At 39.7% G+C, this 17,163-nt stretch overlaps 1 protein-coding gene across 3 annotated transcripts in view; it reads left to right on the forward strand.

Annotated features, from left to right (window-relative positions):
* Positions 1-14,492, forward strand: part of oat (ornithine aminotransferase) — a 19,977-nt gene extending 5,485 nt beyond the window's left edge. For all 3 annotated transcript variants that reach the window (XM_088323308.1, XM_088323307.1, XM_088323306.1), the window contains exons 2-10: positions 542-771; positions 1,118-1,342; positions 2,026-2,121; positions 2,948-3,075; positions 3,606-3,728; positions 5,502-5,630; positions 5,685-5,798; positions 8,043-8,187; positions 11,462-14,492. In XM_088323308.1, the coding sequence (XP_088179434.1) occupies positions 558-771; positions 1,118-1,342; positions 2,026-2,121; positions 2,948-3,075; positions 3,606-3,728; positions 5,502-5,630; positions 5,685-5,798; positions 8,043-8,187; positions 11,462-11,622 (1,335 nt within the window). In that variant the 5' untranslated portion in view covers positions 542-557 and the 3' untranslated portion in view covers positions 11,623-14,492. The remainder of the gene's footprint in view (positions 1-541; positions 772-1,117; positions 1,343-2,025; positions 2,122-2,947; positions 3,076-3,605; positions 3,729-5,501; positions 5,631-5,684; positions 5,799-8,042; positions 8,188-11,461) is intronic.
* The last annotated feature ends 2,671 nt before the right edge of the window (positions 14,493-17,163 follow it).

Here is a 17,163-nt window from a genome sequence, read left to right on the forward strand (position 1 = left end):
AATTTTGAAATCGGAAAAAAACAAACGTTTCATTTGAAAAGAGATTTTAGATTTTTTTTTTTTTTTTTTCTTAAAAGTTGTCTGCCGTCCGGGCAGACGTTATTTCAGACACTAATAAAAGAAAAAAAGGCATCTTGAAAGGGAACATGCTCCATTTGTTCACTTTTAAGAGACTGCTCATAAAGACGAGTCGGGTGCTGTCATATAGGGCTCACAGCTTTCTCTAATCAACCCTCGATGGCCCTTTTCTTTCGTCAATTAGTAAATACTTTTTGTAAGGTTATGTAACTATTTTGAACAGTGACATGACCTGAAAAGACAGGACGTAAACATCTTGGAGAAGAGCAGAAGATCGTATTATTCAAAGTATAAAATGATTATATAACCCCATCAGTAAAAAGATGTTTTTACGTAACGGCGTTGTAACTAAGACTCTTGTTAACACGTAATTAATAGAGAAAATTATTATTATTATTTTCAACTCTTTAATGGTACCTCAAACTACGCACCCTAACTTTGCATGTCCTCTTTGTCCCAACAGACTCAACCACGACAGGATGAAATCGACGATTGTCCAATTCGGTCGCAACCTGAGGGGTTCGATAGCGTTTTTGGGCCTCCGTGGCGTTCACTCGGCGGCACGTCCCGCTACTGCCGCTACCGCGCACAAATCGAATCAGCCGCTCAACTCTGAGGAAATCTATGCACGTGAAGAAAAGTACGGGGCGCACAACTACCATCCCTTGCCTGTAGCACTAGAAAGGGGTCAAGGTGAGATCAAAATACACACAGCACTAACAAAACTCATAATTGTAGCAGGTATTGAGCGAGATGACAGAAGAGGGGGATTGGGGGATTTCCCTCTTTCTCTTTATTTCTCTTCCTCTGTTATCTCTTTCTCTCGCACTCTTTCCCTTTTTTGTCTCCCTCCCCCTCTATTTTTATTACTCTCTTTTGTGCTTTCTCTTTATTTGTCTCCCTCTCTCTTTATCTTTCTCTCTCTCTCCCTCTTTTTCTTACTCATTCACTCTTTTTCTTTTTTTCTCTTGTTCTTTCTCTTTATTCTCGTCCTTTCTTTCTTTCTCTCTTTAAGAACTCATTGTGTACCATGCGACAGGAATCTACGTGTGGGACGTGGAAGGCAGCCGCTACTTTGACTTCCTGAGCGCCTACAGCGCCGTCAATCAAGGCCACTGCCACCCCAAAATCCTCAGAGCCCTCAACGCTCAAGCAGCTAAGCTGACGCTAACATCACGAGCCTTCTACAACAATGTGCTAGGCGCCTACGAGGAGTTCGTCACCAAATTGTTCGGCTACGACAAAGTCCTACCCATGAACACGGGTGAGTCCAAACCAGGGCCTAACATGAGTATCGGGTGATGGAGGCATATAAAATGCACGGGGGGGGGGGGGCACCACTATTACAACACTTAAAAAGCCTTTATTTGTTCCTTTTTTCATATTTTTTTTCTCCATTTTCCTTTTTTATTTTTATTTCTTCACCTTTTTTTAAATCTTTTTTTCCTGCTTGTTTTTTCCATTTTTAAATTTGTCTTATTCTTGTTTTTTTCTGTATGTGTTTGTTTTGCCGTTGCTCATCCCTCTCGAGGGATATTACCAGGGTAGATAGATAGGTGTTTTTCTTTTTTCTCTTGCCTTTTACTTTTTCTGTATTTCCTTTTTTATTTTATTTAAATTATTTTATTTGTTCATTTTTCCATTGCTTTTAATGTTTTGGCTTTATCCCTTTCTTTCCTGTTTTTTTTTTTCTTTCTTCCTTTTCTCGTTTTGTTTTACTCGTTTTGTTTTTCTTTTTTTTTTCCCTTTCTCCTTTTTCATTTCATTTTGTTTTTCTTTTGTTTTGTTTTTCTTTTTTTGTCAGACTACCTTAGCCCTGCACCCAGTTTTCTTTGGGTGTCAGTTGGTGAGTATTGCCCACCCCTGTCTACTGGTAACTCCCCTGGTCAAAACGCAAATTCGGGGAAGGTTTTTTAAATTCCTGACGTTCATTTTTTGTTGTCCAAGGAGTGGAAGGCGGTGAGACGGCCTGCAAGCTGGCCCGGAAATGGGCCTACAACGTCAAAGGCGTCCCCAAAAACAAAGCCAAGATTGTTTTTGCTGGTGAGTTTAAATTAGACCGGGCATTTCAAACATGCGCCTTGGATGATTGAATCCAGCCCGCCGTAACTTTTTGTGTATGTCAAATAAAGAAGTGAATCTCTAGGTCAGCGTTGTCAAACTCATATTAGCTTGGGGGCCACATGGTCAAAAAAACTCATGGGGGCCAGGCCTAGTAGATTAAAGAGAGAGAACAAAAGATTAAGAGAGAGCTAGAAAAAAAGGAAGAAAGAAATAAAGGGCACATGAGAGAAAGACAACAAGATAGACCGAGAACAAGAGAGCTCGGCATTCCTGTCAAAATGTAATGATTATTTTGGGGAAAGAATACAAACCAAATTATCTCCGTCCGCTAGAGGGCAGTGTTTAGTTTGCAGGGGTCTCCAAGATGGCGCCCACGGCCAACAGGGTGCCTTCTTAGGAGAGTTAAGTGCCCGTGGACCTGTTCTGAAAATAGCTGACCAGTGCTGGGTCATAGTGGTTTTATTCTAAATTGATTTTTTTTTTTTTTTTTTTTTTTTTTTTTTTTGCGATAAGTCGTATTGTTTCAAGTTGTGAAAAATGGGGCAGGAAACTTTTCAGAGTTGTCTTCCCTGGTGTCCGGTAACTTTTCGTCATGAGTTTTAGACACTGTTTTAACCCAATGAGGCCCCTGACTCCAAATAATTGTCAACTCCTGCTTTATAGCTACAGATCTGAATTCTCCTGTAGGCCTTCAAAAATGAGTCGCAATGGCAAAAACTGTCTGGCACTGGCATTTCGCAATTTGAGAGAAACGTTTGACACTGAAAGAGTTCAATAATTGTTTTCACATTTTGCTTTCTACTAGATGGGAACTTCTGGGGCCGCACCCTGGCAGCCATCTCTAGCTCTACTGACCCCAGCAGCTACGAAGGCTTTGGCCCATACATGCCGGGATTCGAACTCGTCCCGTTCAACAACATTCCTGCGCTTGAGGTTTGCTATCGGATGTCAATAAGGTTTAACTCTTGCTTGTGTACTTTTACACTCAAGCTATATTGAAGAAAATTAAGTTTTGTGTAAAAATAATTTTAGTCAATATTTGTGATGCAAACAAAACATTAGAACAGTTATCAAAGCCATTTTGACATCCACCTAATTCATTGTTTCTTCAATTAAACAACATTAAATCTACATTGTGTATTGTTTAGTGCCTCCTAATGGTAAAAAAAAAGCTTGTTCATAAAAAAACCCAAAACATTATTGTTAAGATTAATGAGCAAACATACATTCACTATTATACAGTACAGTGAATAAGTATATACCCCCAATCCCGATTTCTGTTATTTTTGCATAGTTATCACTCCACAAGGTTTCTGATTAAAATACCTATTTTAATATCACACAGCGCCAACCCAAGGAAATTCAAAATTGTTTTGAAAAGTTGATTCCATTTATTTAGTGTTATCGACAGATATAGAAGTAAAATGTTTTAATCCTGTTTTTGATGAAAAGTCTGTTTGTAGAAAGCCCTCCAGGACCCACACGTGGCCGCTTTTATGGTGGAACCCATCCAGGGCGAGGCAGGAGTGGTGGTGCCCGATCAAGGCTACCTGAGCAAAGTCAGAGACCTGTGCACCAATAACAATGTGAGTAAACAACATTTAGACTATCGTGTAGCAGGAACGTGATAGGGGAAGAGGAAGCGTGATAGGGCGGGCGGACAGGCGAGTGATACAGCGGGCGAGCGCAGTATAAGTTTCCTTTTGTCTACCACACATGAGATAGAGAGAAAGTAAACTGTTTGTGACAATTCTCGGACGTTTTCAAGCGCTCTTTAGAAGCCAGGGTTCTGCAATATCATCAGATCAGACAGAAAGAAGGTTCCTCTTCTTATTTCTGGAAATATTCAGCCACTGGCTGCTTTCCCCATCTTCTCCCTGGGCAGCTGCCCTTAAATACAGACACCTGGGCAATTAATGAATTAGCCTCAAGTGGGACCACTCCCAGGAGCTAATTAATTGTATGGCTGTGGTTCCCAAAGTGGGCGGTAACGCCCCCCTGGGGGCGGTGGAAAGATCTGGGGTGGGTGGTGAGGAAGGAGGCGGTAGGGGGGCGGCAGTCTGAAGTCAGAAGTTTGAACGTTTGACTATTTGTACACAACACGTAAGGGCTGCACGATTAACCAAAATTGAATCGACATCGCGATGTGACATAGTGCGGTTGTGAAACCGCAAAGCACTGTTTTTTTTTTTGTTTTTGTATTGAGTGATGGAGTTTTGGCCAACCACAATTGTTACTGTTCGAGTTTTAAAAGCGTCGACCACTCAGAGGCAAGTTTTAATAATAGCACAATCCAATAAACACGATTCAAAGTTTGCAAGCACCACACTATGCCACACCCACCGTGTGAGCTCATTGTGTGTCATGGCGGACTCCGTAAACATAGTCCCAGAGTCAACAAACGAGAAGGAAACGAAGCTTGCACCGAAGAAGGGCGGTACATGACTGGTTTGGACCTATTTTGGTTTTGATGAAGCCGATGTGGAACGGAAGAAAAACGGCCGTTGCAGAATTTGCATTCGCGTAGTCGCTATGTCCAGAGGAAACACAAGTCATTTGTACCAGCACATTACAAATTATCGCGGCATGTCAAAAAGGATTACAAGTAAAAGACAAAGAAGGTGCATCTACAAGTGGACTGAGAGGTGAACAAACCTCCATCAAAGCAGCTTTTGCGACCTTCACACCATACGAAAAACGTTTGCAAAGGCACAAAGAAATAACCAATGCTGTGACTCGAGCTAAAAATGTCTTAACAGTGTCCAACCTCAAAACTGCATTATCGATTAGAGGTAGCACTTTTTATTTATGCAACTTAATAAGTGAAATTTTATCATAAGAGTAATGAATAGTTGTAGCAGTGTTTATAAGTTAACAGGAATTGTGGCTTTAAATTAATACTTGAATAATTTTTTTGCACTGATGAACATGCTGCAGTAGCACATGGTAAAATTCAAATTACACTAATTGCAGACATGTCATGTTTTACAGCCTTAAAAGTATGTGGATTATTTTTAGTGTGCAAAGTTTACATTTTTATAGTGTGCACAATTTATTTTTGTTGTTTACTTTGTTTGGTTAAGAATAAATGTCAAAATAAAGGACTTCACTGGGGAGCCAAGGTGGCGCCAGCCTGCAAAAGTTTGGGAACCCTTTTTTGTAGGGCATGTGCCTCGAAGTAACTGTTGATTACAACTTGTCCCAATATGAAAGTGCACGTCAGCTCACCCAGTATAGCCTTCCTTGTAGGGTGGGACCTTTGGTTGCCACGCTGGTTTAGACAAAGCTGCTGTCGATTGATAAAATAATCCCAGAACTTTGAAAATAAATCCGAGCGAGTGTGTGAAAATATGTTGCAGGTGCTTTGGATCGCCGATGAGGTTCAAACTGGTTTGGCGCGAACTGGTCGGCGTCTGGCCGTGGACCATGAGCAAGTGCGGCCAGATATTGTCATCCTAGGAAAAGCGCTATCAGGAGGAGTCTACCCTGTAAGTTTTATTTGATTTATTTTCTCCACTGTGTAACTGCCAAATGTATTTCAGGTGTCGGCCGTGCTGTGCGACGATGAGGTCATGCTGACCATCAAGCCTGGGGAACACGGCTCAACTTATGGAGGGAACCCTGTCGCCTGTCAGGTCGCCATCGCTGCACTTGAGGTCAGTTTCTTACAAGAACCGTAGCTCCTAACCCCCAACCCTGAGCCTCCACCTACGGGGGGGTAACCCCATCGCCTGCCGGGTCCCAATTACCGCACTCCTGGTCATTTTCTTACAAGAACCCTAAACCTAACCCCGAACACTCCACTTTTACGCGTGGACCCAGTCTCCGTTAGATTCCATAGCCGCACTCCAGGTCCGTTCTAACAATAACCCTAATCTTAACCCCTAACCCTGCTCTTAGGTTTCCATAGCTGCATTCCAGTTCAATTTCTTAAAATAAGCCTAACCCTAAACCCTACATTTATACTGGAGAGACCCCGTCAGTTGTCGACTCCCCATAGTATCACCCTAGGTCAGTTTTTTTACAATAACCCTAACCTTCCAGTGACGGAGGGATGGTAGGCCTTTTATTTATTTATATATATATATATATATATATATATATATATAATTCGAATCAGAATTGGCGTCCAACGCCTAACTTTGTCTTTTTGCGTGTTTCGATTTAATTTTCACATATTTGACAAGAGGTGAAAGATTTTAATATAAAATGTTATTTTTAAGTGTAAAATAATAAATCACACTTAAGTCTTAATTGGGACAGCACGGCGGCACAATTCTGAGGTCATGAGATTGGATTTCCTGGTTGGAGTTTGCATGCTCTCCCTGTGCTTGCGTGGGTTTCCTCCGGGCATTCCGGTTTCCCCCCACATTGCAAAAACATGCATGTCAGGTTAATTGGCCGGTCCGAAAACTTCCCTAGGTGTGAATAAGCGAGTTGTCTGTCCCTGTGTGCCCTGTGACTGGCTGGCCACCAGTACAGAGTGTCCCCTGCCCACTGCCTGAAGATAGCTGGGAAGGGCTCCAGCACCCCTGTGACCCTACTAAGGATAAGCGGTACAGATAATGGATGGATGGATGAATAAGTCTTAATTGATGTCTCATCTTAGAATACAGTGGTACCTCTTCCTACAAGCCTAATTTGTTTCAGAATCGTACTTGTAGCTTAAATGCTAGTAGTATTAGGTTGTAACCAATTAAGTTGTTCCCATCCTCCCAAAAGCATCCAAGTAAACGACTTTAAAACACATCTTCTTGGTCACTAAAAATAGATTCAAATAGAAAATAAATCCATCCATTATCTGCACCGCTTATCCTCAGTAGGGTCGCTGGGGCCCATCCCATCGGGCAGTGGACAGCAGACACCCTGAACTGATTGCCAGCCAGTCGAAGGGCACACAAGGACGGACAATTCGCTCGCTTATTCCCACTTAGGGACAATTTGGACCGACCAATTAACCTGATGCATGTTTTTCGAATGTGGGCAGAAACCGGAGTGCCTGGAGGAAACAATCATTTCAGAACTGTGCCCCAGACGTACTAACCACTCATGCTACCATAGAAAATAACAGTAAGAGATGATAAATAATATATTCATAAAATAAAATCTGAGTTTCTTATGAGCGCCTTGACAAATCTGTGCACGTACTGTATCCCTCTTTTTTTTCCCTCTCTCTGTTTTCTTTTTCTCTTTCTCTCTTCCTTCCTTGTTTTGCTCTCTTTCTTTCTCTTTTCTCTGTTTCTTTTTTTCTCACTTTTTCTTTCTGTCTCCTTGTTCTTTTTTCTTACTCTGGCTCTATTTTTTTCATTCCCTCTTTCTTTTTTCTCACTTTTTCACCGTATTTATTTCTCTCTTTTTCTTTTCCTCACTGTCTTTTTCTTTTATTTTCTTTCTCTGTCTTTTCTTTCCTTTCTCTCACTCTGTTTTCTCTCTCTATCAATTTCTTTTTCTTTTTTTCTGTGTCTTCCTCTTTCTGACTTATTTTTTTTCTCACTTTCTTACTCTTAGTCTCTTTTTGCTTTCTCTCTATTCCTTTCTTACGCTCTTTCCTCGCCTTTTCACTTACTCAATCTTTTCTCAGTCTTTCCCTCCATATTTTGTTTTTTGAACACTTCACATTGTGTACGCCATATAACAATTGTTATATGGGGGGGGGGGGGTTCTTGAGCAGGCTCTAGTGGAAGCCTCTGGGACTAATTGTAATCTAGATTTTCATTTGTATAAGCGAGCTATATTTTTGTTTAACCCAAAAAAAAAACTCCACATACCAAAATACACATGTTTAGAGGAGCTCCTTTTGGTAACACTGTACTTTTAAGTAGCGTAAACCTAAATTTGTTGTATGCACTTGTTTATCCTTGCTTGATGAGTAGTCAAAATAAGCAATGTTTTCACCGCAGGTGTTGGAAGAGGAGAAGCTCGCTGAGAACGCTGAACTGATGGGAAGGATTTTGCGTTCAGAACTGAAGAAGCTGCCATCCGACATTGTGACAGCCGTCCGGGGAAAGGGTCTCCTCAACGCTGTCGTCATCAGAGAAACTAAAGGTGGCACAAGTTTAAGGAAGAAACTCCCATTTTGTATTTGTACGAGCCGCGGATTTTAAGCCTAAACAACCAAAAAATTTGTACTAATTCACAAGTTTCTTATTTAAAAAAAAGAAACATCAGGAGAAGTACAGAAAAGTAACACATTGTGCTGCGTTTAAGACACTTGTTTGCGGACCTTGTTCGCAGCTGTCAATCTCAATAAACAAGCACAGCAGTCAATAATCATTAAATTGGCATTAACATATACCTGTGTCTGAAACTGAAAAAAGTTACCCGACACCAGGGCAGGCTACCCATAGTGTTGCCTGCCCCATTTTTCACAACTTGAAACACAAGACGATGAATCGCAAAAAAACCTGTTGTTGCAAAAGTATTAGGGATTGATAATCAAAATATATCTACTTCTAACATTCATTGCATGTATATATATCTGTTTTCCCTCTGCCATCAGTATGTACCTGTATTTACTCATCTTCATGCATGCAATGTTTGCGTTCCGTTGTCTACCACAAGCCTTGTGAACTCTTCTTTCCACGATGCTTTTAATGTTTACGTTTTGTAACGTCATAAATTTTGTTTGCTTCTTTTGAATATTTCTTCTGGGGCTGAGGTTTTGACTTGATTCCTGGTAAGGATATGTGTGCATTTTCCTCGTGCGTGAGAAGATAAGCAGGACATTGTGGTTCAGCCTTTAAGCATATTTATTCCTTAACAGCAAGCAAACAACACGGCTTCATTTAATACAACATGGCGATCAACACTTATCAAAACAAAAAATGGTGCGTGCGTAATGACGTCACTCAATGGAAAACGTCTTACCGCAATACCATGAGTAAGAGTGCTATTAAATTGACAAATCTTAATTCCTAACCACTTCTCCATTTTTCTTGTGTTCTCCGTGCGTCTGCTTTGGAAAATGGTATGCAAATGCACGACCTTATAAGGCTCGGGAAACTCTGGAAGCAGGAAGTTATTCGATGCAGTCTTCTAATTGGCTGCCGAGTATGTAAATTGACAAACGAACTGAAATTTCCAAAACGAACGAAAATTTTGAAATCTGAATAAAGCAAACGTTTGATTTGACCCCCCCCCCTTTTTTTTTTTTTTTTTTTTTTCTCTCCATCCGGGCAGAGACGTGGAATTTGTACGCCTGACGTAAAAGATGCATGCCCCGGGTGTCTGGGCAGGGGATATTTTAAACACTGCATATACACAGGAGTGTGACAAAGACACTCTCAAACAGAACTCAATGTACTGTACAGAAGTGGTCCCCAACCTATTCACACTGTCTCGTCTTTGCCAGCTCGGTAGCCTAGATGGTAGGGCGCCTGCTCCGAGACTGGGAGGTCGCTGGGTCAGGCCTCGGGCGAGTCATACCTAAGACTTACAACATTGGTACTCATTGCCTCCCTGCTTGGCGCTCTGCATTAAGGGTTGGAATTGGGGGGTTTGGTCACCTAATGACTCCCAACACAGCAGTTGGGTTTAGAATGGCGGCGCCCTGTTTGGCTGCATCGGCTCGTTACAGTTTAACTGTACGGGTCAGCTGTATCAACATTTCGTTCTGTGTGCATGGTTACAAAAAATGACAATAAAAGTAAATTATTATTAATATTATTCTAACGTCTAACCCCAAAAAATAACAAAAAATGACCAAAAATAAAACGGCCCTAAAAAAAGACCATTAAAACCAATAAAATACTGTATGACCAAAAGCGACAAATACGACGCCGCCCAAAAAACGTCTGAAAAACAAACCAAAAAAAATTACTGAAATGGGCCAAAAAAAAAAACTACTAAAATTTGACAAAACCTAGCAAAAAACGGCAAAAAAACCCCACAAAAAAACAAAATATTAACCAAAAATGACTCAAAACAACAAAGAAAGATAAAAACAAAACAAAATGCCAAAATATGATCATCAAAAACCAGTGTTTGAAATAACGTGTCATTCATATTTTACGTCTGGCGTACAACTTGCACAACGATGTCTGCCCGGGTGGTCGGCAACTTTTTTTTTTTTTCTTCAAATCAAACGTTTCCGATTTTGAAATCTTCGTTCGGTTTGGAAATTTCGGCAATTTGCATACTCGGCAGCCGATCAGAAGCCCGCGTCGAATAACTTTGTGCTTCCGGACTTTCCCGAGCGTTATGAAGTCGTGCATTTGCATATCATTCCCCAAAGTAAACGCACAGAGAACACAAGAAAAATGAATAAGTGGTTAGGAATCAAGCCAAAATCTCAGCCCAAGAAAAGATATTCAAAAGAAGCTAACAAAATTTATGACTACAAAACGTAAACGTACATTAAAAGCATCGTGGAAAGGAGTTCACGTGGCTTGTAGCAGAAGACGCAACGTAAACATTGCATGAATGAAGATACAGGTACATACTGATAGCAGATGAAAACCGCCATGTCATATACATGCAATGAAAATTATAAGTAGATTTATAATAAACTTAATTTTAAAGTGTTGTTCTGTTATATATTCTGGCAACTTTATGGCTGGGCAGGCAACTTTTCAGAGTTGTCGGACCTGGTGTCTAACTTTTTGTCATGAGTTTCAGACACTGCAAAAACCATCTACCAAATGACCAAAAACAAATCAAATATCAACAATAAACGACACCAAAACCCTCTAATGACTGTAAAACAAACTCCAAAAAATAGCAAAAAAGACAACCAACTACTGCATCACCTAAAATGAGGAGAATGTAGAGCAAATGGGACAACCGTTATATAAATTTAGTTCAAGCAAAAAATAAAAACTTTTATTCTTTCTGTGCGCCAGTACCAAACCACCCATGACCCATACCAGTCCGCGGCATGGTGGTTGTGGACCACTGCTGTACAGTACTAATTCTAATTTAGAAGCCAAAAAATCCTGTACACGTCCTGAGAGACAAATCATAAGCGCTCTCCTCCCTTGTGCAAAGGATAAGAGAGTTATAAACGGGAGACAAAGTATTGCTACTCTTACGTATAAAAAAAAATCCACGGCAAATAAATGTTAAAAATCTTTTATTAAATGATTAAATATTTATTTGGTATATTTTTGCTATAGGGAAGCAAACTGACATCATATTCGGCTGGTATCAGCTCGTTAATTATCGTGGACCCCTTCTTAGTTCATAACTAGTGTCGACATGTATATTGATCGCATCGCACTGCACACCGTAGTGTTTAAAGCATAGGGAAAAAAAGTATTGTCTTGTAAATCGTGAAATTACGGTAATCCCAAAAATGTTTTTATTCCTGCCGCCTTTTCAGATTACGACGCTTGGAAGGTTTGTCTCCGCCTTCGCGATAACGGTTTATTGGCCAAGCCTACCCATGGTGACATCATCCGCCTGGCCCCGCCCCTCACCATTAACGAATGTCAGCTCAGAGAGTGCATCGACATCATCCACGGCACTATCGCGTCATTCTAAGAAGTACAACGGGATCCGTTTTGTGCAACATGAATGTTTTTTAAAATTTGACTTTTGATAGGGCCAGTTCCTTCTTTCTTATTTGAGTTGTTATATCAGTTTAGGACCGATTTTTTTTTTTTTTTTTTTTTTTTTTCTCTGAAATATTTGTCAGCTAAAGCGCTGTTACAGCCCCAGACCCCATGTCAACATGTAACAGGAATTGGTCTTTCTAATCATTTAGCTTAGCATGCTACTGCTCGTTAAGTTGTAGTGTACTTGTCATTAGGCGCCACATAGGGGCACTAAACATCACAACAAACTCTTCTTCTCGATTTGCGTTTTTGTTTAGGCCAGGGGTTTCAGACTCTTTACCAACATGTGGCCCTCAGATTGTAATCGTTTAGCTTAGCATGCTACTGCTTCTTAAAGTCTTGTGTAGTGGAGTTGCCTCTAGGCGCCTATGCAGAGTGTGTGTGTATAAACTGATGGTATAAAAAAAATACTGCTTGCCCTCTAAAATGAGAAGCATTAATCTTAGCGTGATCAAACCTTCCTTTGTGGAATTTGCATGTTCTCCACATGCTTGCGTGGGTTTCTTCTCACATTCCAAAAACATACGTGTAAGGTAATAGGCGGGTCCAAATTGTCCCTAGGTGTGAATGAGCGAGTGAGTTATCTGTCCCTGTGTGCCCTGCGACTGGCTGGCAACTAGTTCAGGGTGTCCCCTGCCCACAGCTCAATGATAGATGGGATGGGCTCCAGCACCCCCAACCCTACTAAGGATAAGCGGTGCAGATAATGGATGGATGGGTAATATTAGCGTTTTAATGTCTGACAAAGGGAACAATGATATTTTGCACTATACTAACAACTAATAGTGGTGTTTTAGAGCTGCTCCTGAGATAATTATTGAAATATTAACACATTTAGCACTTCTTTAAAAATTCAAAGGCACTTAACTGAGCAGTAACTTAAAGGTTTTGTTGTTGTTGTTGGACTTGGGAGGTTTCCATGTCAGTAAGTGGGATTCAACATGTTGTGTACAGTATATCTTAATAGTTACAAAGTGTTGCGGCTAAATTGCCGTAAAAACTGGTTAGTTTTACATGAAACTAAATTTGAATTTTTTGATTTATTTTCTTGCATTTATTGATAGTGTGTGTCTCCCAAATGTTCACTAGATTTGTTAATTCTGTAAGGAGCAAGTCTACCACTTGCATCTAGTATTTTAGTAGTTATCGTTTAGATACAGTCATTCGGATATTTCCTTCAAATTCTTAAGACTTGTTTTAAAATCTAGGGTAGCTGTTACTTTGTCTCAACGTTTGTACTTGTTACTGGGTTTGTTTCCTGAAATCTTTATGTGCAATGACAGTCTGTAATCGTGGCATGGAACAACGGTGATGAACATCAATCCGAAGTGTGGCAGCCAAAAATTTATTCAACATGTCTAACACCTGTGATCGTATCAAGTGTGCTCAAATGTTAATGAATTTGCACATGTAATATTGGAAAGGTTGCTCGGCCCACAAACACGTCAATTGTTTTTACAACTACAGTGAGATTTCGGGGTTTTTTTTTTTTCAAAGTATATTTTGTTTACATAGTACCAACATCTTGTGGATTTAGTCTGTCTCACGATAAAGGAACGATCGACTACTTGAATAATTTGCATATTAGAGTGATACGTGGGGCAGCACGGCAGCGCAGTGGTTAGCGCTTGTGCGGCACAGTTCATGTCATGGGAACCTGTCGTGGGTTCAAATCCAGCTCCAGACTTCCTGTGCGGAGTTTGTATGTTCTCCCCGTGCTTGCGTGGGTTTTCTCCGGGCACTCCGGTTTCTTTCCACATTCCAAAAACATGCATTTCAGGTGAATTGGCCGGTCTAAATTGTCCCTAGGTGTGAATGAGCGAATGAGTTGTCTGTGCCTGTGTGCCCTGCGATTGGCTGGCAACCAGTTCAGGGTGTCCCCTGCCCACTGCCCGGAGATTGCTGGGATAGGCTCCAGCCCCCCCGCGACCCTAATGAGGATAAGCGGTACGGCTAATGAGATGAGATGAGTGATATGTTCAAATAAAATGCAAAATATTCAAATGTAACGCAAAGGAGATCAGAAACCACGAAAAAAAAAGCTTATTTTCCTTTTATTTTTATGTTTGATTGAAACTCAAAAGTTTCTTGATTCGGATATTGTTTTGAACCTGACACTCACTTTTCATTCTGTAGAAAAAAACTCAAAAATATGGAACAATTGTGGAGTCATTCCAGAGTGCAACATATTGGCAATCAGAAACACTGAAAGAAATTAAGAAAAAACATTGCAATGGTCTGTAAATATTACTTTTATAAAGCAAGTGCAGGGAAATAACTAAATCAATTCTGAGGGAAGAAAAATTGAAGTAAAGAAAATTCCCGAAATCAGAGAATGGGAGTCTTGATTTAATTATGTTGAACTACAAAAATATATATAATGCCGGTATGAAGAATTCCTTCAAAATCACAAATTATTTTTCGTTCTAAATTCTGTCTTGCTGTGAGTAAATAGGCCACTTAGTTTTGGATTAATTTCCTGTCTAGTTAACCATGCTTTGTGGGTGTGATCTCATTTCTGTGTCATTACCTTTCATGATGACAAGTTGGCCATTTTGGATGTAAATCTCTCAGAATTTAGTCTAATGAAAATAACTTTTTATATTCCTAAATATAAAAACAATCTTTCTAACACACACACATATAAAGTAACGTTTTAATATTGAGTGTAATTACATCTTTTTTGCGTTTATCAATCTTATATTCTTTTATTGTGAAGTCGTGCTCATGTGTGCCCTGTTTTCACTGACGTATAATAAACCACGCCCACTGTTTGGGCTTCCCCTTTTCAAGCAACTTGGAGCCTCGTGAGTACCTTGCAGCTGCTATCACGATGTAGTTTTTAACAATATATGTATTTTATCTGTGTAAGTACAGCCACCAAAGAGTCTTAATAATGACTATCTTTGACAATTGGTGCTGAGACTTCCGGGTGTACAACGTTTTTTGCCGATGCAGAAGGATTCGGATGAAAAATTTGGTAGCACATGGTTAGCGACCGAGGTTAGCATCCTAATGCTTTGGAGTCAACTAAAAGCAGGCTACATTCGGACCAGACTGGTGTACTTGCTCAGGTAAAATACATTTATTAAAATATAAATTTGGAATAATTTTAAGATGAAGCCATTTTTACAATAACATAAATTAAGTTACGAATATTGTAATTACTCAAACTAATAAGTTTGCGACGGTTTCGGGTGAACTGGAAACCCGCGCACGAATGAGGGAGAGATTCCCCCTCAAACAATAGGTCGTAAAAAACGACCCCCTCTGTAAAGGAAAACATAACAAAAGTTAATTAAATAAACTGCATGGCTTCAGATAGTCTACACTAACTAAATTAGATTAAACTAAGCAAATTTTTGTGGGCGCTCTGTCTCATTGTCCGTTCAATGTTGTGAAATGTCTGTTTGCATCTGTCCTATATTCTCTTTCTTCTTGTCTTATATGTTTGTCTTGCGCTGGCTTTTAATCTGCCCACGTAACTTGAACGGAACTGAAAAGAAAAAAAAATCGAAGCAAAATCGTCTCAAACGGGAGAGTGCTCCTTAACTTAAAAAAAAAAAAAAAGGAAAAAGTCGCAAGTGAAAGTGCTCTTTGAATCGAGAAAGTTTTTTTGAAGAGTAAGACCGTTTAAAATATATTGTTTTGGGTGGAACCGATAGCACATCTCATAAGGAATCGAAAACGTTCGCTTTTTGGAAAATCGGCGTTTCACACGAACGGTGCGCAAGATAATGCAGGCTACATTATGAGCCTATGGAGTTCCCAAAAATGTTTTTTTTTTCGGTCCAAATGTTTTGGGGTTTTTTCAATTGGAAAACGATAAATTCAGGAGTGAAAAGTTTAGAAAAATTATGTTTGAGTTATTTAAGATGCGTTAAATTAAGTTAATAACACTTAAAAAAGATACAATAACAAAAAAAAGATAAAATGTTCCGGTTTTCAGTTCAAAATTGTAAAATTAAGGACTAAATGGAGGAAAAATTCATTGAGTGGAATACAAATGAGTAAAATGACTCATTGTAGATCAATACACGTCATTTTCACATTAAATAGGTGAAGCTAAAATAGTAGATTTAATTGGTTTGAAAAAAAAAGGCTAAAATTAAGTGAGATGGTTATACGTCAACTTCCCATTAAACTGGTAAGCTAAAAAGCCAGTGTTAGAGGGTGCAGAAGGAAAAAATGTTATGTTGAGAATGAATTGTTGGCAAAGCAGGTAGGGAAGTTAAATACAGAAAGATGAGAGTTAGTAGAAGAAAGTAAAAAGGGGAAAAAGTAAATCATTAAGAAGAGCAAGGAGAATACAAGTAAGAAAAGGAAGAAATGTAAAAGAGAAAATTTATTTAAATAAAAATAATTCGCTGAAAATTAGGTATGAAAGACTTGAGACAAAAGTATGAAAAACAACACATTATGTAGTGTTTTTGGAGTTCCTCATGGTCTTAAAAAGCACTATATACAGGACTGTCTCAGAAAATTAGAATATTGTGATAAAGTTCTTTATTTTCTGTAATGCAATTAAAAAAAACAAAAATGTCATACATTCTGGATTCATTACACATCAACTGAACTATTTCAAGCCTTTTATTATTTGAATATTGCTGAATTTGGCTTACAGCTTAAGAAAACTCAAAAATCCTATCTCAAAATATTAGAATATCATGAAAAAGTATACAAGTAGGCTATTCAACTAATCACCTGAATCATCTAATTAACTCGAAACACCTTGCGAGGGTTTCCTGAGCCTTAAAAACACTCAGCTTGGTTCAGTAAACTAAATCACAAGTATGGGGAAGACTGCTGATTTGACTGCTGTCCAGAGGACTATCATTGATACCCTCCATCAGGAGGGTAAGACACAAAAAGAAATTTCTCAAAGAGCAGGCTGTTCACAGAGTGCAGTTTCAAAGCATATCCAAAAGTCTGTTGGAAGGGAAAAATGTGGCCGGAAACGCTGCACAACCAAGAGAGATGACCGCAGCCTTAACAAAATTGTAAAGAAGAGCCGCTTCCAGAATTTGGGGGAGCTTCAAAGACAGTGGGCTGAAGCTGGAGTCCAGGTATCAAAAGCCACAGTTCACAGACGTGTCCGGGAAATGGGCTACAATATAGCCGTATTCCCATGGTCAAGCCACTTCTGAACTCAAGACAACGGAAGAAGCCTCTGACTTGGGCTATGGAGAAGAAGCACTGGACAGTTGCAGAGTGGTCCAAAGTCCTCTTTTCAGACGAAAGCAAGTTTTGCATTTCATTTGGAAGTCAAGGTGCCAGAGTCTGGAGAAAGGCTGGAGAGGAGCAAAATCCAAGTTGCTTGAAATCCAGTGTGAAGTTCCCACAGTCAGCAATGGTTTGGGGAGCCATGTCAGCTGCTGGTGTTGGTCCACTGTGTTTCATCAAGTCCAGAGTAAATGCAACTGTGTACCAAGAGATTTTAGAGCACTACATGCTTCCATCTGCTGAA

This window comes from Urocampus carinirostris, chromosome 19 (genome assembly GCF_059441175.1).
Source record: "Urocampus carinirostris isolate Australia breed hairy pipefish chromosome 19, RoL_Ucar_1.0, whole genome shotgun sequence".
NCBI classification, from domain to species: domain Eukaryota; kingdom Metazoa; phylum Chordata; class Actinopteri; order Syngnathiformes; family Syngnathidae; genus Urocampus; species Urocampus carinirostris.